At 40.8% G+C, this 21,341-nt stretch overlaps 1 protein-coding gene and 1 pseudogene across 2 annotated transcripts; one reads left to right on the top strand and one right to left on the bottom strand.

Annotated features, from left to right (window-relative positions):
* Positions 1-2,239: 2,239 nt before the first annotated feature.
* On the top strand, positions 2,240-7,069 carry LOC113340045 (annotated as a pseudogene).
* Positions 7,007-11,191, bottom strand: LOC113340047 (probable glutamate carboxypeptidase LAMP1). Of its 2 annotated transcripts, none has more exons than XM_026585259.1 (12): positions 10,143-11,191; positions 9,431-9,498; positions 9,157-9,238; positions 8,991-9,083; positions 8,757-8,909; positions 8,571-8,639; positions 8,380-8,467; positions 8,085-8,168; positions 7,896-7,984; positions 7,676-7,792; positions 7,458-7,601; positions 7,007-7,342 (listed from the first exon to the last, which is right to left on the bottom strand). In XM_026585259.1, the coding sequence occupies exons 1-12, from the start codon at positions 11,094-11,096 to the stop codon at positions 7,160-7,162; spliced, it is 2,124 nt and encodes a 707-aa protein (XP_026441044.1). In that variant the 5' UTR covers positions 11,097-11,191; the 3' UTR covers positions 7,007-7,159. The 2 variants fall into 2 exon arrangements, 1 of the variants encoding a protein (XP_026441044.1); XR_003355278.1 differs by having other exon boundaries at positions 7,201-7,342; positions 7,690-7,792.
* Positions 11,192-21,341: the final 10,150 nt, after the last annotated feature.

The raw sequence follows: 21,341 nt of genomic DNA, 5'->3' as shown, positions 1-21,341 counted from the left end.
TTGGAAAATTGTTAGGGCTGGATCGTGAGGGCACAACAAATACTCCTGATATCTCCGGTGTGATTCTTTTCCTTGTTTCTTCTGTAATAAGTTCAGACAAAGCAACTTCCACCGTGGGAAGAGGTGAACGATGAAGGACGAATGCCCTAACAGACTCAAACTCATCACGCAAATCCATTAGAAACTGAACTAAACGTGTTTCCTCTCTATACTTCTGCCACAATTCCAAATCTACGGTCCATATTGGTTCCATGAGTGCTAATTGATTCCAGATTAAAGACATCTCAGAATGAAAAGCAGAAATAGATTGATCATGCGATTGTTTCATAGATCTAATATCTTGTTCGAGTTTATACCTCTGAGCAAAGTTGGTTTGGGTGTACCTTTTCGAAAGAAAATCCCATGCATCTTTGGCTACCTCAAAACTTGTGAGTTGCATGCTTATGGAAGGAATGACTGTGTTTCCAATCCAAGTGAGAATCCTGTGATTGTTAATCTCCCATTCTTCTTTTGGATCCTTTTTATGTGTTTCATTTTCTTTCCCTTTTTCAACAAAACTCCTTGTTGTAGGTTTCTTTCTATACCATCGACATACTTCCACATACTCTTTCCTTTAAGAAAACTCCTCATGAGGAATGACCAGTGATTGTAATTGGTTCCATCAAAACGGACAGTGATAGGTTGAGAATCTTCTCTTGACATGATTACTATGTTTTCTCTGGGTTGTATTTTCTCTGGATTGTATTGCAGCGGAAACTGGTTCTCAGATCTTTCCTAGCTCTGATGCCATGATGAACATGAGCATAGAGATTCTAATATAGTTGTGAGAATAATTCTCTGTATATTCATTGATAGGCAAAAGCCTGATTTATACATGTTTACACAACTAGATAAGGCAAATAAAAGATACACCTGACAACTAAATAAGGCAAATAAAAGATACACCTAACAATATCTAGGATATATACAGAAAGAATATATATGCAGATACAACCAAATAACAAACACAATAATTTCAAAATATATCATATCTTGACCATATCTTAACACAATAATAACAATATATCATATCTTAACAGAAAGAAAAACTTGGAATTCCTTGGACCCAAAAAGGAACCAACATGGTTAGTTTTATAGGAACTTCAAAATAATCTTCTAGATATTATTAAATGAGTAATCTTTTATATTATAACATTCTTTAAGTTAAATGAGTAATCTTTGATAATTATTCTGTTCAAGACTTCCGAAGTGACTTTAATAAGTGCCAGTTGAAATACAATATCCTAAGAGCTAATTAATCAATCTTTAGTGGGAATATGAACGAATATATTTGTGGTTAAAATCACTAAGCATATGATAAGCTCAATTGGTGGTGTCTCAAAGTTGAGCAATAAAATTTTAAATTTTTATAGTATAACATTTCAATTTTTAAGAAAACATAAACAAATCTTATGGGAGTAATTAGTTAGAAATCTAGCAAATCAATGATCTGTAACATTCACACATAGAATATATCACATTCTCTAAAAGAAAAAATAGATGAATATCCGATATATATTTTTTCCGGGATGGTATAAAACTACTCTCCCTAATGTTTTGACATTCATTATTTGTATGGGACCATGTAATTCAATCATTGATGGGGCTACATACTTACATGATCTTTAGCAAGTTGATCATCTCATATGCACTAGAATTGCAAGAGTTCTCAAACTCTATCTTTGACGATTTTCTGTAAGATAAGGTTCAGACTGAAACAGCACGTAGTTTACAAACTTGACTGAAATAGTTCTTTCAACAGAAAAACTTTGTTCACATTAAAACACCTTAGACCACACATATGACCGCATGTATCGCAGCACAACCACCTTCTATAAGAAAAATTTGTAGGAAAAATCATAATCTAGGAAAGGGTTTATGGTGCCAACCGCCTCCAGAAGCCTATGTGTATATATTTTGATTTACATAAAACAATTTCTTAAATTTGCTTTCTTACTTATCTTTCACCGTCATACGGTCTGTTTTTTGTTTAACCCCTTCCAATTTTCAATCCTAACTCTGTCACTGAATATATAGTCTATGAGTTCGTCAGTCAAAACAAGTAGACTGTATTCAACTAGGGTGTGTTCTTAGTTGGTAGCCCATATAAGATGTTTGATAAGTTGTTTTATTGAGGGAGTAAAGAGAGGTAAAGACAGAGTGGTCTCTTTACTCTGTTTTGCCTCTGTTTTTTGAGCGTTCTAAATGAAAATAGAGACTATGAGTGATTCTAAGACGGAAACACCATTTGCTAAAGCTGGTTTACTTAGTAGATTATCATTTTGGTGGTTAAATCCATTGATAAGGAAAGGAAAACACAAAAATCTTGAAGATGATGATATACCCATGTTAAGGAATTCAGATAGAGCAAGCACTTGTTACATGCTATTTATGCAACAACAACAATTGCAGCAACCACAATCAATTTTGTGGGCAATTGTTCATTGTTATTGGAAAGAAATCGCCATATCGGGTTTATGCGCACTACTCAAGGTAATCACTCTATCTTCTGGTCCATTGTTTCTTGGTGCTTTCATTAAAGTTGCAGAAGGAAAATAAGATTTTAAACATGAAGGTTCTGTTTTAGCTATACTATTGTTGTTCTCCAAATTGCTAGAATCGTTATCGCAGCGCCAATGGTATTTTCTTAGTAGAATAACGGGTATTTGAATTAGATCATTACTATCAGCAGTTATTTATAAGAAGCAATAAACTTTCTAGTTCTGCTAAAACAACAAATTCATCAAGCGAGATAATTAGTTATATCACGGTTGATGCATATAGAATTGGTGAATTTGCTTACTGGTTTCATCAGATATGGGCACTAATCCTCCAAATTTGTCTAGGCTTGGCGGTTCTTGTTCATGCTGTGGGTCTTGCGACCCCTGCAGCTTTGGTTGTCATAGTACTAACCGTGTTAGTGAACATTCCTATAGGGAAATTTCAAACCAAGTATCAGAGAAAGCTTATGGGGGTACAGAATAGAAGACTAAAGGCAATGTCTGAAGCTTTAATGAACATGAAAATCTTAAAGTTGTATGCTTGGGAGATTCATTTCAAAAATGTTATCGAAAACTTGAGAAATGAGGAGTACAAATGGTTGTTGTCTATGCAGTATCAGAAAGCGGTTAATGGTTTCCTCTTATGGGCATCACCTGTCATGGTGGCTGCTGCAACCTTTTGGGCTTGTTACTTTCTCAAGGTTCCTTTGAATCCTAGTAACGTGTTCACGTTTATAGCAACGTTACGTATTGTGCAAGACCCTATGAAGTTGGTTCCTGATGTTATTTCAGTTGTAATTCAAACAAAAGTTTCGTTTGAAAGGATCAAAAAATTTCTTGCAACACCGGAATTGGAGAGTGAGAAGGTCAGACACAATGGAAATGATGAAGAGCAACTTAAGCATTCCATATTCATCGAATCGGCTAATTTCTCATGGGAAGAGAACCCTATAAAATACACTCTGAGTAACATTCATTTAGAGGTTAAACCTGGTGAAAAAGTGGCTATATGCGGAGAGGTTGGTGCAGGTAAATCAACACTTTTAGCAGCAATTCTTGGAGAGGTGCCGTACATAAAAGGCACGGTAAGTTCTTATTACACACAAACCCCATTTTTTTCATTCTAAATAAAATTAACGATAAGTTGAAAACTTAATGTGTCCAATTTCCAAATTCATTCCGCAGATTCAAGTTTACGGAACGATGGCCTATGTTTCTCAAACGGCATGGATGCAGTCAGGAAGTATACAAGAAAATATTTTGTTTGGGTGCACCTTGGATAAGAAAACATACCAAGACGTATTGGAAAAGTGCTCACTGCTTAAGGATCTTGAAATGCTACCATACGGTGATCTAACTGAAATAGGAGAACGAGGAATTAATCTTAGTGGTGGTCAGAAGCAACGTATTCAACTAGCTCGTGCGCTCTATCAGGATGCTGACATGTATCTCTTGGATGATCCATTCAGTGCAGTTGATGCTCATACTGCTACCAGCTTATTTAACGTGAGATCATTAATCTCTTTCCACTGCAAATTATTTTGCTCAGTATTTGTTCTTTTTTTTTATGCTTGCTAAATCGGTTTCTCAGGAATACGTTATGGGAGCACTTTCAGGAAAGACAGTGTTACTTGTGACTCACCAAGTTGATTTTCTTCCAGCATTCGATTATGTTCTGGTCAGTTTGCAACTAAAATCCCATTAAACTGCTAGCTTAATGACTGAAAGGTTATGAACTTTGTTTTATCAGCATGACTTGCAAGTCTTGCTTCTGTATATATGGCTGAAAGTTTGATGAAATCTACCATCTTATTGGCTTGATAGCTGATGTCAGACGGTGAAATCCAACATGCATCTCCATATCATACGCTACTAGCTTCAAGTTCAGTATTTTATGACCTTGTCAATGCACATAAAGATACAGCTGGAAATGAAAGGCTCGTTAAGGTTGATACCCTCCAAAGAAATGCAATCTCGATCCGCCAAAGATACCGGTAAAATATATCGTATATCGAGAAAATGGGATTCAAGAACCAGCAGGACGTCAGTTGATTAAGAAAGAAGAAAAAGTAACTGGAAACACCGGCTGGAAGCCGTACCTACAATATCTGAATCAAAAGAAAGGCTTCTTTTATTTATTTTTAGCAACACTTCCGCAACTCTTTTTTTTTGCCGGCCAAGTACTACAAAACTATTGGATGGCTTCAAACCTTCAGAACTCTCATGTCAGCAAACTGCGACTAGTAGTAGTGTACTTTGCGATTGGATGCACCTTGATATTATTTTTACCTGTTAGAAGTCTTTCTACGGTTGCTTTGAACATGCAGTCATCAAAGTCTTTATTCTCTCAATTACTGAATTCTCTTTTCCATGCACCGATATCTTTTTATGAGTCGACTCCTCTGGGAAGATTACTAAGCCGGGTAAGTTCATGCGCTCACTTACTGTTACAGTAAGATTATGGATTTTGTTTGAGAGAATTAACCAAGCCTAAAACATTTGTTCTACAGGTCTCTTCTGATCTAAGTATAGTAGACCTCGATATCGCATTCAACTTAATATTTGCTATCGTGGTTACTGCTAATACTTATATTACTCTTGGAGTACTGACCGTCATTACCTGGCAAGTCGTCTTTGTTTGTATACCGATTGCATTCTCGGTGATATACTTACAGGTAAAGTACATTGAAGTTTTTCTTCATAAGTAATTTTGTAAGGAATTAGTGGATGAGTTGGAAAACGTACTTTTGCACAACAGGGATACTATTCCGCTTCTGCAAAAGAGTTCATGCGAATTAATGGAACAACCAAGTCTATGGTAGCAAATCATCTTGGGAGTCCATAGAAGGAGCAATGACAATAAGAGCTTTTCAAAATGAAGAACGATTCTTTCTTCGAAATCTTGAGCTCATTGACAAAAATGCTAGTCCTTCTTTTCACATTTATTCCGCAAATGAGTGGTTCATCCAACGTTTGGAAACACTGTCAGTCATTGTTCTTTGTTCCTCAGCTCTGTTACTGGTTTTGCTTCCTCAGGGAACTTTCAGTTCAGGTAAGCATAGAATGGAACTCTCATGTTCTTTTGGATTGACTAATGGGCTTTATGATTACCAATCTTATGATATGACAGGGTTTGTCGGAATGGCGTTGTCATATGGTCTCTCGTTGAATATGACTCTTGTATTCTCAACTCAAATCCAGTGTATATTAGCAAATAATATTATTTCAGTGGAAAGGCTTAGCCAGTACATGAAAGTTCCTAGTGAAGCTCCTGAAGTCATAGAAGGAACTCGGCCCGTACCAAGTTGGCCTGCTTCGGGCAGAGTTGAGCTCCACGATTTAAAGGTAAAATATGCGAAGTTTGTATATAACTTTATAGTAGCTAGTCTTGTTTAAAGAAGATAAATATTCTAAGAAATTTGATGATTTAAGCAGATACGTTATAGGGCCGATACTCCACTTGTTCTTCAGGGGATCACTTGCACATTTGAAGAAGGACACAAGATTGGAATTGTTGGCAGAACTGGTAGTGGAAAGACAACTCTAATAAGTGCTTTGTTTCGTATAGTAGAACCAACCGGAGGAAAAATTGTCATAGACGGCATTGACATCTCAACAATTGGACTGCATGATTTAAGATTGCGGTTGGGGATTATACCCCAAGATCCTACTCGCTTTAAAGGAACCGTAAGATACAATTTGGATCCATTGTCTCAACATAATGACCAGGAAATTTGGGAGGTATATATGTTTTCTGCTATCTCTTCGTGCTTTTTTAATAGTACCTGGAACAATTGAACATTTCCTACGTCGCTATACTCATCTCATATTTCATAAATGCGTTCAGGTTCTCGAGAAATGTCATCTTCGAGATACTGTACAGGAGAAAAAAGAGGGATTAAGTAGTCTAGGTATGTAAAATTCAGTACCATCATCAGCTCTTTCTTTAATCTACCCCTTTCTCTTGTATGAAACTTTTGATATATTGCAGTTCAACAAGATGGTGTAAACTGGAGCATGGGACAACGACAACTATTTTGCTTGGGGCGAGCTCTTTTGAGGAGAAGTCGGATATTGGTGCTTGATGAAGCTACTGCTTCAATAGACAATGCGACATACTCTATACTTCAAAGAACCATACGTACCGCGTTCAGAGAGTTGCACAGTTATCACAGTAGCTCATAGGATACCAACCGTGATGGATAGTACACTGGTGCTTGCAATCAGTGACGGTTAGTTTTATAGATATTTATAGAACTTCATTCTAGTTCTTGATAGAAGTTAATGTTGTCTTTATATCTGCAGGTAAGATAGTGGAATATGATGAACCAACGAAATTGATGAACGAAGAGGGATCGTTGTTTGGTGAGCTTGTAAAGGAATACTGCTCATACATCAACTCTGTAGATTCATAATGAGATCCTAGTCACTGACTACTAATGATATATAGTATGAAACATCTGTGATGCTTGAACAAATTAAGTTAACTTTGTCCATCAAGTACACTAAATATATAGTCGTTCCAGATTTACGTACAGTTGATGCAATAATGGCTAAAGCAAGTTTATGTAGAGCTGAAAAATCTAAGCAACTATGGAAAAATAATGACATCTATGGGATCAAGTTAGTTTTCCGTTGAGAACTAATGATGCATGTGTTATGGCTCTAGAGACTCTCCAAATTTCATGTTGCACCAGGCGCCATGATTCCATAGTGTTCAGGGTCTTTGCCTTCTCAATAGCATCATCTATCCCGGGAAACGATTTGGACCCGTAATCATTGTACTTTGACGGTCCATAAATCTGTAGAAAAATTGATCAACCCAAAAAGAAAAAAAGCAAAATAAGAAAAATTATACGAATAAGAACCGTGAGTTTGAAAATTTGTTGTTAATCTAGAAATGAGACACATCTATACCAAATGCTTGTACCATGGCCTCCCAGGGAGACCGTCTCTGTCAGTGAATGCTCGTTCTGCCATCATTAATCGATCATTCAACTCTCTTGCTTTCAAAGGATCTCTTCGCAACAACGATGCCCAACTTATTCTTTCTTCCAACACCTAAAATTTGTTGTGGTATGTATTAAGTTGGATATCCTCTTAATACAAGAATTTTTGTGAATTCATATGAGTACCTTTTTCTGTTTACCAATTTTAATAGCTGCTTTCTTAAGCTCTTGGATTGATCTGTACAATGGATGGAGGCTCAAACTCTTGCCCGAGATTCTCTTTTCTAGTTCCCTTGTGCTTGCCTGCCATAGAAAATAAATTAGTTGATGATCGATAGTGCGAAATAAAATATATGAAGCGGAGTCTTTCCTTAATGTGACAATGGTTATGAATGTAGATATATACCTGCAGTTCCTTTGCATAGAACATGTAGTTAAAAGGTAACAACTCATCATCGGCAAGATGAAGAGCAACTAGCCCCCAAATGCTAGCAGCTGAGTGAAAAATGAGAGTTATTCAAAGCATGTTTATATGAACAGAAAATGTATCCAGAAGGTAGTAACATCGACATACAAACCGAATGGACTTACATACCTGCTACATGTCTTTGGAACATAGGATCCCCAAATTTTCTCATCCACGTGAAGTCATCATACATAGAGTGGTAGACAGGGTACCCTATACGTACATTTGAATCATTTTTCGTTACAGATGTTTAAGAAAAATCCAAAAGACATAAGTACAAGTTTGTGCGCCAAGATGCAACGCATGCAACAGCTTATGAATTGATCCAAACTACTACTGGCTGGATTCCACCTACCACTTACTGTTTTATCTCTAGATCCGAATGGTTTAAAAAATTCGAGAAAGGAGGAGTGAAAAAATATACCTCCCCCAAAGGACATGTCAATGGTAGAGACTCCAACATGTTGAACAAACGCTGTGTAATCAGACCCTCCACCTCCTAACCTCCCAAACTTCAAAACGATCCAAAATATTGGGACTGACTGATTCATTCTTAAGAAAGTCCCCAAAATGAAATTACCCATAGTGAAACTACTCAATCATTTAGAGCCTTACTGTAGGGGTGCCTTTGGAACCACTCCATGAATCATATATGGTTTGCGAGGAATTGTCCGGGTCTTGAACCTTAAAAAAGAAAGAAACAAATTATCTATTGCTTGGACCAAATTCTTTCTTTGATGACTCAATTTACTACTATTTCTATAAAATTGCCTGGCAGTACGGATTTCTATCTGCAATTACCTGTTGAGCAACTTGTTTAAGTAGTCCATCAAGCTGAGGAGTGGTAGAAACATGAAATCCTGGTCCAGAGACAGCAGTGCCAATGTTCAAGTATGCAACAGCTCTTGATGCTAGCATTTCCCTGTTCTCTTCAACCCATTCAGTCGAACCTATCTGCAACAAGAACATTATGCATGCGAAAAGTTGAAGAAACATTTGTTAAAATCAAAGTTGGAGATCGTTAGAGTGACAGACCAAGCCATACTCCTCAGCATCCCAATTGCACAACATAATTGTTCGCCTTGGTCTCCATCCATTCTTTTGCAATTTACCAAGTCTTCGAGCAATCTGTACGTGTTTCCAAGTCCTTAATAAAGTTACAGCTTACAAGCAAACTCATCAATGCTGAATCAAAAATTACATCTAGTAATACTGCAGTTCCACTGTTAGGATCGACTCCCCCGAACGTCCATGCATCTCGGTTATTACCCAAAATCACAAATCTGCAAGTAAGTCGCACAAAAATCACTGAAATTCATGAAAATGTACATATATTACACATTGTTTCTATAAGTTGATGATACCATTTCTAGTATGTCAAATTGAACTCATGTACAGTAGTAGTGGACACGGAAAGGCATCATTCCGAATAAAAAGAAGTACAGATAATGAACATGAAGTTCGTTACGCGTTACCTATCGGGCTCTTCAACTCCTTCAATGACACCAATTACATTCTCTATTTTGCTTATAACATAATTTCCCTGCCATATAACAGAAAGAAATCAAACCCAACCTTTGAAAAAGGTGACTACGTTGGTTCTTATATTTGATGTCAGTAGTTCCAGCGAACCCTGCCTTCATAAATAAATACAAGTGATATCTTATTATTAATTGGGAGGATCTTTTAATATGATTATCCACACATTATCTCACAATTTCGGCATCAACTTCCTTATAAAACTGATAAAATCACAGTAAGAACTTGTTTGTTTGCAGCTGACTCGGCGTCTGAATCTGAGTCAATCCCTGACTCGGACCGAGTCAGCAGTCAGACCGTTTGTTTTCCATTTTGAGTCAGATCTGACTCGACCTCTGACTCAGACATAACCCCTGACTCGGACTCATTTGAGTCAGGTAACAAAATACCCCTGACTCATGTGACCAAACCACTGACTCACTTATTTCCGAGTCAGATCTGACTCAAAACAAACATATCGACTCAGATCCAGATGAGTCAGGTGATTTCACTCAGATCCAGATGATTCAGATCCAGACGACTCAGATGAGTCAGGAGTAAACAAACATGGTGTAAGTCTGAAATAGTTCGGTGATATATTCTTCTTACGATTACAAAGCTGTACGCTGCTACCAAAAACCATCACGAATAAAGTGGTTATTTACTTACCTGGTAAGTGAGGTTTAGAATCCCAGGGCCAGGACCAATTCTATAAATAGGAGCATTAGAATCACCTTGCCAATCATCCTTGGCCACTTTTCCACCCATTGCGCTCAGAATGAACTCACCGTCATCGGATGATATTGGTAAAGATGGAATCGAAGGAACTTCACCTCTTCGTTCAATCTCATCCGTCGATAATCTCTCACAAGCAGAATCTGTACTAGCCCATCCTGGTGTTGATGGATCACCTGCCCCTCTGTATACTGTACCAACTTGGACCCCACTTGGTGGCATCCACTTGTCATCAGGAAAACTCTCCGGACCACCGTAATCTGTCCTATCCGTATACAGCAAAACACCCAGTGCTCCTTCTTCGCAAGCGTTGCTTATAATATCCCCACGGTAAATCTTTCCGTACCTTGCCAACACAACCGTACCCGACACGTTCACGCCCATCTGTCTGAGCGTTTTGAAATCCCCGACACTCCCGTAATTTGCATAGACGACGCGTCCAACAGCCGTACCTGACTTAGCGTATGCGTGGAACGTTGGTCCCACCTCGTGAGCATAGGGGTTATTGGAGTAGTTCTCTTGAGTAAGATTGAAACCGCTTGGTGGCTCCGGATGTGGACGTATCAACGTCAGTGTACGTGATGAAGGGTACGTTAAGGACACGTGGTAAGATGCGATGTGGGAATTCATGCAAGGGGAATAGGAATTGAAAGTGGAGAGAACGTAAGCAGCGGCATCGGCGTTGTGTAATGAACCGGCTATGTGAGGCCTAGTAGTTAGGATTTGAAGGTTGTTTGAAATGGATGAATTGTCTGAGAGTGAAGTGTAGAGGTAGTGGTGATGATGAGTAGTGTAATTTGGTAAACATGGGGAGAAGAAGAATAGGAGTAGGGAAATACTACAAGTGATTAAGAGAGTAGTTGTAGGTACTTTTGGATTGGAAAACATGATTATCTGGCAATCATAAGGATTTCTTGATGATTTTGATTTTGGATAGAAAATGAGAACTCGTAGGAGAATAATGTTAGGTGGAGTTGTTTTTATCAAATATCCATACCCGATCGATAATCCGAACCTAGAACTCAGCTGAGCCAATAATGATTACCATAATGAATAATCTATTGCATAGTGGAGATGGAGACGTCATGATATGCTCTTTTATTTAATTAATAATTCTTTTTACTTTAAAAAATAAAAAAGGACAACTCCAGATTAAACTACTCCAGATTAGAGACGGAGGTAGTAATTGGTATATGCGTCTTATATATATATATATATGAAGATGAAAATGATCATAAGATTACGTACCTAGACGCCAGAGCCTCCTCTAGCTTGACCACGCGTCTGTCACATATCAACTTTGCAGATTCATAATCAAAAAGGACTTGGAGATACGCGTTGTGTGGCGTGTTGAATGAGAAGAGAAGCTACAAACTTTTATAAGATATAAATATATCACAATTTAGATCTAATTGGTTTCCCATAAATGGCCTTTTGGAAGCTACTGAATTAAATATAAGAACAAGATCTTCATTGAAGATTTTGAGTGCAACTAGAACCACAAAGATACACGTGGAGGACATGCGGCTGAGAACATCAAGATATGATATCACACGTGGACAGTCAAGAGGCGCGCCTTATCAAGATAGCGTCGTCGCCCACCAGATCCAACGGTAGAGGATCGAGGAAGGCGGAAACACTAAAACATTGCGAAGTACTGAAGGATAACCCGAGATTCACTTTATCATATCCCCTGAAAGATCTAAGATCTACGGCTGGGGATAGTCAGACTGACGCAGACAAGACAAGGGCAGAGGACAACTGTCTACCGCGGACAGACATCTCAACTACCTGCATTAAATACCCTCAAACAGCATATGTATCAGTCATCCTGTGGAGGAAGCGAATAACACTGAATATTCAGACGAAACACGCAGAGAAGACCAAGAACACGAAGACCTCTGCGTAAGCGGCACAAGACACAAGAGGATAAGGTTATGACGGGCTTCAGAAGTGGACCCCATGTAACCGCCCTATAAATACCCCTCGCTCCCAAGTGAAGAGGGGAGGACAAAAAGGGAGAAACATTGAGAAGAGAATAGGAGAGAGACAGAGAAATAGAGAGTGTCAGTGAGGTTCCTCCTGCTACGCAGGCTTATATTAGTCTCAAAATCATTCGACTATTTCGGTAATCCCCACCATATAATGAAAAACCCAATCCCGGAAACAGGGATCTGAGTGAGAATCAATAAGGCTTATATTGTCTATGTTCATACCTCTATACTTTATTTATTCAATTCGTTACTTATAGCATATCATGTTCGTACATTTTATACTTCGTCCATTATTTATCTTATTGTATGAGATAAAGACAATGGTTGTAGTTGATGAGACGAGGAAGAGTATTAGAACTCTGAGTCAAGGATTCGACATAACCAATCCGTTCCCTTCAGGCGCAGCCTATTTATTGTATTGTCATGAGTCTGCGCGCATTGTTTGTGAATACTCAGATGACTTTGATCTGCGTGTTCATAATCTGGCGCTAGAAACAGGGACATTCATCCCGGTAAAAGATTTATCTTCTCCTGTGACTTGTTTCAGGCTTCGTTTTCTGAAAATAACGATGTATGGAACACTACGGTTTTTTCGTTCATGATTTCAAAAACCAAAATTATGAACAGATCCGCGTTTATCTAAGTAGATCTGATTCTTCATGCATTTTGTAAGTTTTCACACCTTTGAAAACTAAAATTATAAGCAGATCCGCGCTTATCTAAGTAGATCTGATTTTTCATGCATTTTCTAAGTTTTCACGTCCTTGAAAATCAAAACTTCGAACGGATCTGCGGTCGTCTACATAGATGGGTGCCTTTCGTATCTTCAAGATTTTACACCTTTGATAACTCAAAACGCTAATAGATATCACGTGGGACCCATTGTCTTCGTGATTTTTTCTCTCTTTTTCAGGGAAATATTAAAAGATGGAGAAAAGCAAAGATATCGAGAAGGCCAAAGCTTCGTCAAAAGAGATGCCAAGGACGACCCCAGTGGTAACTAGGAGTAAGCAGAGAGGTGAAAAGTTGAAGGCAGCGGATAGGGCACAGGATAATGCGGAAAGCACGACCCCCATCAATGCCAACATCATCGCAGCAAACGAAGTAAATGCCGCGGCAGCCAAAGCAGGAGCTTCAAGAGCTGGCGGATCCAAGGTTAGAGCTCCCATAATAACCAATGCTCAACTACAGGAACATCAGGAAGTCGTAGCAGAGTCAGGAATACAACAACCCCTCTATGGGATGCCCTTAACCAACGAACAGAACATACCTTTCCCGACCAAGCAACCGCTTCTAATAGCAGGTCAACCCTCACAACAACCGTCGGGGTCCCGGGTGCACGGTTAGATCCACCAGAGCCAGTAATACAGATCGTGGATGAGGAACAGACCATAGCCGCCGATGAGCGATTGCGGGCAGGAACACCAAATCAAGGGTCAAATCATTCCGCTCAGATGATGGCCGAGCTGGCAGAATTAAGGAAGAACCAGAAGGCATACGCAGATGCTGTGGCGATATTAGCACAAGAGAACCAAACACTCAAGGAAAGAATCATTCATAGCGCAGAGGTAGAAAACCAACGCGACGAAGCTAACTCCAAGGCTGTAGCACCTAATCAAGATAGAAGAATGGTGATCGCAAACAACCCGATTCCATTGAACCGAAGAGGAGCAAGGAGCAGCCAAAGATCAGACCCTGAGTACAATCCCGAGAACTCGGACTACTACGACGGTACCACCCTCCTAAGAGCAAAATCTACCATTCGTGAAGAGCACCAGATCGCAATGGAAAATCTGCGTGCTGAATGCTGGCAGAAATCAAGGAGCTAAAAACTAGGCAGGGAGGCGGAAGACTAGAGCAAGTGATGAAGGAAGCAAACACTACCCCTGACGCCACACTTGGCCAGGGCTTCCATACCGCAGAAATGTTCGGTTCCTGCTTTCGATTGCTATGACGGGTCAGCTGATCCTGCGGCTCATCTTCGATATTATAATCGAATGATGGCCCGTTGGGATAATGAAGACTCCATACTGTGCAGATACTTCCCATCAAGTCTAAAAGGGTCCGCGTTATCATGGTTCGATAACCTGCCGTCAAACTCCATCGATTCCTACGACCAACTCACAGAAAAATTTCTAGCAACATACATGTACAACAAGGTTGTCAATACCGGCATGGACAAGCTATTCTCACTGGAGATGAAATACAAAGAGACCATCAGAGAATACTGATATAGATGGCACAAGATTTTCCAAGCTATTGGCAACGTAGATCCTGTGGTTAGTATCAACTGCTACAAATGGGGGATGGACAGATGGTCCTTTGTTTGTGGAGATCCACGGGACCATCCCTACCACCGAAGGAGATCTCCGGATAATCATAGAAAAGCATGCAAGGTTAGAAGAAATTCAGCGTGAAAATCCCAGAGCTCATACTCAACGTCCCACACGCACAAATTCCGTGGATCAAGCCAGCGGGTCCAAAAGAGGAATCACAGAAGAGCATCCCAACGCAGAAAGGAAAGAACGAAGGGATGATAGACGAAGAGATGATCGAAAATTTGAAGATCAAGTCTATACCAAGCTGAATACCAGTTATTCGCGCATCCTGAGAGAGATCAAAGGGAGGGAGAACTTCGATTGGCCATGGTCCAAGGGAAAGCAGCCTCCTAGATCAGAAAAATCCAAGGAATACTGTGAATACCACTGTTTCAACGGTCATCAAACAGAAAAGTGCAAAAATCTCAAGATAATGATTCAAAAACTAATCGACGCAGGAGACCTAAGCAATATATACGGAAGATTGATAACGAAGATAGAACCAAGAGAGGCAAGCAGGTTCAATTACCAGAAGGCAACCGCACCCTCAACACGATTTCATGTTCAGAGATTCAAGGACCATCCCTAACCGCCCAGATTGGGAAGAGATTAGAAAACAATTCGAAGATTATTGTGAGCTTTATAAGATCGATGGGAAAGAGGTAAACGAGCACGAACAATGGATGGACGCGCCCATGACCTTCGACGCAGACGATGTGGAAGAAGACATGGAAGACCATAATGATCCTCTAGTCCTCACACTCCCAATAGCAGGGTGCAATGTCAAGAAAATTCTCATCGATGGAGGAAGCTCAGTCAACGTCCTGTTCTATGACACGTTCAAACGTATGGAACTCAACGACGAGCAACTGCTGTCATCTTACTACACCATCTACGGATTCAACGCGCAGCTACAAAGCCCCTAGGGGACATTGTCTTACAAGTAGACGCAGGGCCCATGAAAGTGGACACTCGATTCAGCGTCGTAGATGCACCTTCACCTTACAACGCCATCATCGGAAGAAGATGGGTTCACAAGCTCAAAGGAGTAGCGGCAACTTACCATCAATATCTCAGATTCCCAACACCCCAGGGAGTCATGGAAATTAAAGGAGACCAAGTAACTGCGCGGGAATGTCAGACCTTACAGAATCAGATCAATAACGAGCGGGAAGAAAACCACCAGTCCCGAAGAGCCAAAAATAAGGAAATAACCATAGATACATATCTGGAAGAAATCTCCGAACCTAACGCACCACTGGCAGCAGAAGCCAGCACCTCCGCGACAAAAGAAACGGAGAGCACACCAAATAGCAATCAAAGAATGTTCCTCTCTTGGGGGAACCAAAACCCACGTTTACGCCTGTCGAAGCAGCTAAAGAAATCAACATAGGTACTGAGGGAAATCCGAAGATTATCAGAATAGGCACCTTGATGGATGAAGAAAGAGAAGCCGCGCTAATCAAACTTCTAAAGGAATACGCGGACATCTTTGCTTGGAAATTAGGGGACATGCCGGGAATTGACCCAAAGTTAGTTCATCACGAACTTCGAATAAAACCAGGTACCCCCCCCCCCCCTTTTAGGCAGAAGGTGCGCAAAGTAGCTCCAGAATACCATCGAGCAGTTGAAGTGGAACTCCGCAAACTACTGGACGCAGGATTCATCAAAGAAGTTAAGTACCCAACATGGATCTCTAACATGGTCATCGTACCGAAGAAAAATGGCGGAGTAAGGATATGCATCGACTTCACCAACCTCAATAAGGCTTGCCCTAAAGATAGCTATCCACTGCCAAGCATTGACCAACTTGTTGAGGCAGTTGAAGGATACGAAGAAATGTCATTCATGGATGGATACTCTGGATACAATCAATTATTCCTAGCAGAAGAAGATCAACAACATACAACATTCTATACACCACACGACCTCTATTGCTACGTAAGAATGCCCTTTGGATTGCGAAACGCAGGGGCAACCTACCAAAGAATGGTGGATGCAATTTTCAAACCATGGATTGGAAGTACGCTGGAAGTATATGTGGATGATATGCTCGTTAAAAGCAAGCTGCGCAAAGATCATCACCAAGACCTAAAAGATATTTTCCAAGCAATGACAGTGCACAACATGAAGGTAAACCCAGAGAAGTGCACTTTTGGTGTCACTTCCGGAAAGTTCCTCGGATATTTGGTGACGAAGAGGGGCATTGAAGTCGATCCCGCTAAAATTGAAGCCATCGTAAGAATGCCATCCCCAAAGAGTTTAAAAGAGGTTCAGAAACTCAATGGTTCGCTGGCTGCGCTGGGGAGGTTCATATCCAGGTCCTCGGACAGATGTAAGCACTTTTTTAACATTCTCAAAAAAGGAAGCAAATTCGAATGGACGACAGAGTGCGAGGAAGCTTTTCGAAATATCAAAGAATACCTGGCTGAGATCCCTATATTACAAAAACCAGACCCTGATGAAGTGTTGGCACTATACATAGCAGCAACAGAAGATGCAGTCAGCGCAGTATTGGTTAAAACCAACACGAAGATAGAGCAGCCCATATTACATCAGCAAGACTCTGAACGAAAAGAAACTACACGAAGATCGAGCAGCTCATCTTGGCGTTAGTATGGGCAACCCTGAAACTCAGAACTTACTTTTTGACTCACTACGTCCGCGTCCCATGCAAAGCTCCGCTAGAAGCAGTCCTTAAAAACGCAGGAAAAGTAGGCAGAATTGCAAAATGGAATACTCACCTAGATCAATTCAATATCATCCATGAACTACAACACTCTCAGAAGTCACAAGTATTAGCAGATTTCCTAGCAGACTTACCATTGGATAACTGCGAAGAAGTCATCATCGAAGGACGAAAGGCAGCAGGACTACCAGAGATGGACGAAGGTAAAGACCCTATAGACATCTTGGAACCAAAAAATCCTAGGCAATGGGAAGTCTTCGTAGATGGGTCGAAAAATAAAGAAGGGGCGGGGATAGGCATCGTAATCACCACCCCAACAGGAGACAGGATCATACATGCTTTCAGGTTAGAATTCAAGGGGCATACCAACAACATAGTTGAATATGAAGCAGTGGTGCATGCCCTTCAGTTGATAATAGAAATGGGCATAACTGACGTGCGTCTGACAAGCGATTCACAGCTGTCATCCGACAAATAGGGTTGCAATATAATGTTTATGACAGAACATTGTCAGCATACATGGAATTGGTGCAAACACTGGCATCACAAATCCCAAACATCAAATTCCGACACCTGGCAAGGAAGGAACTCAGGCACGCGGATGCCCTGGCCTACATATCATCGATGCTCAGAAACGAGGACGTCAAAGCAATCAAAGTAACCAGGATTTACGAGCCTTCAATTGATATTCAAGAACTCTGCGCTGCACAGCAGAGGAACCACGCAGAAGAAGATATGCAGATGATGACGTGGGAGAATTCATCGCGGATGATTTCCAAGAAGACGACATCATGGCTAAGGCAGATCAAGATGAAGACTTCAGCAAAGAAGAAGATTGGAGATCTGAGATTCATCTTTTCCTAAAAGAAAGAATTCTACCCTCAGATCTAAAGCAAGCCAGAAAAATACAGTCAAAGGCAGGAAGATATGATCTGAGAAAAAAATTTTGTACAAAAAATCTTTTCTCGGACCATTATTACGTTGCCTATCCAGATCCGAAGGACATTTGATTTTGAAAGACATACACCGCGGCGACGCAGGCAATCACAGCGGAATGAGATCCCTAGCAGATAAGGCGAAAACTCAAGGATATTACTGGCCAACAATGATACGAGACGCTGCAAGAATGTCACGAAGATGCGAAGAATGCCAGCGTTTCGCCAAAAAAATCCACGCACCAGCAACAATGTTAAACCCAGTAGACAGCCCTTGGCCATTCTCAAAATGGGGCATAGACATCGTGGGTCCCCTAATCGAAGGATCAGGGAAGAGAAGATTCTTGATAGTGGCCACGGACTATTTCAGCAAATGGGTAGAGGCTAAAGCCCTGGCAAGGATTCGAGACGCAGATGTCTTCACATTCATTTTTCAAAACATCATTTGCAGGTTTGGCATACCAGCTGAGATTGTATCTGACAATGGCAAGCAATTCCAGGGAAAAAACATCGACTTACTCTTCGATACTTTCAAAATTCGAAAGAACAAGTCAACACCAATTTACCCTCAAAGCAATGGTCAGGCAGAAGCCACAAACAAAACCCTCGCACTCATCCTCAAAAAGCAGTTGGACGAATACAAGAAGCGTTGGTGTGAGCAACTACACAACGTTTTGTGGGCTTATAGGACAACTCGAAGATCAGCCACGGGAGAATCCCCATTCTTACTCACCTATGGAGCCGAAGCTATTATCCCAACAGAAATAATCATGCCAACTACGAAGACTGAAGCATGGGAAAAGAACCTCACAGCGGACATGATGTTGGAAAGGTTGGATGATCTAGAAGAGAGGAGGGAGGCAGCACTACAAAAAATGGAAAACTATCAAAGAAAACTATCAAGGGAGTATAATAAGAGGTTAAGCTTAGAAATTTCGTAGAAGGGCAGTATGTGCTGAGGACCATTCCCCAATACCAACGAGAAAAGAAGTGGGGAAAATTAGCACCAACATGGGGGGACCCTTCGTCATACATGATGTTGCAGGAAATGGGTCTTATTATCTGCGCAACCTAAAAGGGGAGATCCTCAAACACCCATGGAATGCAAAATATCTCAAGCCATATTACCCGTAGAGGGCAACGCAGACCTGCATCTACGTGAAGAGCACCAGAAGAAGAAAACGACGCTTGCGATCGACATGTTTCTATCTCTGAGAGAGGAATAGCAAACCTCAACCTATCAATCAAGCAAACTTTTGGCAAAAAATAGTCAATACATGGAGCAACATATAACAAGACGACTGCGTGTAAATATAACACCTCACGAGAACCCTACACCTGTAAATACAGCCTCCGCGTCAATACTTCATCCTCCTGTTTTTTACTATTTACTACCTCAGAGGTTCCATCAATGGAATTCTTCTAAATGTAACTCAACTGAATAGACACTTTAACCCTCTTTCACCCGTGGACGTAGACACTCTGCTGTCGAACCACGTAAACACTGATGTTAATTGTTCTATTTTACTTGGGGAAAGTAGTCACCTACAATCTCTCGGGACTCCCCTATCAGCGTCTATAAGTGTAGGACCATGGGGAAGGCATCCAGCAGAAAGAGATACCCAACCAATCTTATGGCAGCGGGTTGACGGAATGAACATACATTCCAAACAACTCATATCCTAGAACGCTGCCCCGACCCCCACCGTCTGGGAATCCTCTGGCCCAGGATTAGCCAGCGGGGTGACAGGTCTCAAGACGTTCACGAAGATACACATATCTTCGGGTTCGCACTCAAACACTTCACTTACACTTATGGCAGCGGGTCGACGGAATGAACGTACATTCCAAACAACTCATATCCTAGAACGCTGCCCCGACCCCCACCGTCTGGGAATCCTCTGCCCAGGATTAGCCAGCGGGGTGACAGGTCTCAAGACGTTCACGAAGATACACATCTTCGGGTTCGCACCCAAACACTTCACTATCCCTGGTTACAGTCATTATATTCCAAATTAACCATAACAATTATCAATTCATTAAAAGTTGATTACAGGCTTGGCAATGGTACGCGGAAACAAGAAAACAAAAGGAATCTCACGAAGCCTCATAATCAACAAAGATCAACTCTCTACAAAAATCTACTCGGATGATTCAACCCCACCAGCAGGTTTAGCAATCTTCCCCTTCTGCGTTGAAGGTACGCTCCCACCCGAGGAAGGGCCTGAAGAACCAGATGTAGGGGAGGGGGTTTCTCACGGCGCGGATAGCTCCTGATAAGGCCATGCTCGGTCTTCAGATCATACTCAATGCTATCCAGAATTTTGTTGGTATCTTCCACTAGTTGACACCGAGCCTTGTACGCAATAACAGTATGCATCATCTCAGCCTTTGACAACAACGAGGAAAGGCGACTCACTTCCTTCGAAGCGGCTTGGGCAGCCTCATCCCTTGCTGTAGCTAAACCTTTATGATAATTAATCTGACTTTCCTGATGCACTAATTGAGATTGAGCCTCCGCAAGCTCTTCATTTGCAGTACGAATATGTCCCTGGAGCTCTGCAAGGAAAAGAAAAACGCAGATGGTTAGGTCCAGGAAATTGCAGAATCACACTCGATAATATAAGCATATACCTTCGACTCTCGCCGAAGCTATTTCATATTCGTTAAACAGAAGCATCACGGGCTTCAACAAGAAAATCATACTCATCTGACAACTTCTTATAATCCGCTTGAAGGGTTGAAAGGGCGTACTGACTCGTATCTAATTATACCTGTTTCATTGATTTCAAGTGACGAAGATGATTGACTGCATTGTTTAAACCCTCCAGACCCTTGTTGAGCCGATACATATTTACTTCAAGATTCCTCTCATCCTCAGCTTAACGTACCACATCAGCCCTAGACGCAGCTAAAGCTTTGCTGAGAGCACCAGCCTCAGCCCTAGCGTCATCCTCTCCCTAGCAAGACGCTGAAGGTAATCTTTAACATCAGATGTATGAGAAGAATGAGCTTGACGCAATTCTTATTCCAAGAGATTGATTTTAGCTTCCAATGATGAGACCTGTTCTCGGGATTCACGAAGATTATCACGCGTCCACAACAACGTTCCATCAAACAAACGATGATCATTGTTATATTGGTTCTGCAATCAATCATTTGGACTCGTCTGACCAGCCACTTCTCTGCCAGAACAT

The sequence above is a fragment of the Papaver somniferum genome, unplaced genomic scaffold (genome assembly GCF_003573695.1).
Source record: "Papaver somniferum cultivar HN1 unplaced genomic scaffold, ASM357369v1 unplaced-scaffold_21, whole genome shotgun sequence".
Classification (NCBI taxonomy): domain Eukaryota; kingdom Viridiplantae; phylum Streptophyta; class Magnoliopsida; order Ranunculales; family Papaveraceae; genus Papaver; species Papaver somniferum.
The sequence above is the reverse complement of the archived record's forward strand: the minus strand, read 5'-3'. Positions and strand labels throughout refer to the sequence as shown.

Excerpts from the sequence above, each read along its gene's own strand:
- LOC113340047 (XM_026585259.1), bottom strand. The coding sequence starts at position 11,096 with ATGTTTTCCAATCCAAAAGTACCTACAACTACTCTCTTAATCACTTGT. Across the intron at positions 9,499-10,142 it reads TTCTAAACCTCACTTACCAG|GGAAATTATGTTATAAGCAA; the intron begins GTAAGTAAATAA and ends GTTATATGGCAG. Across the intron at positions 8,468-8,570 it reads GTTCCAAAGGCACCCCTACA|TTTGGGAGGTTAGGAGGTGG; the intron begins GTAAGGCTCTAA and ends ATCGTTTTGAAG.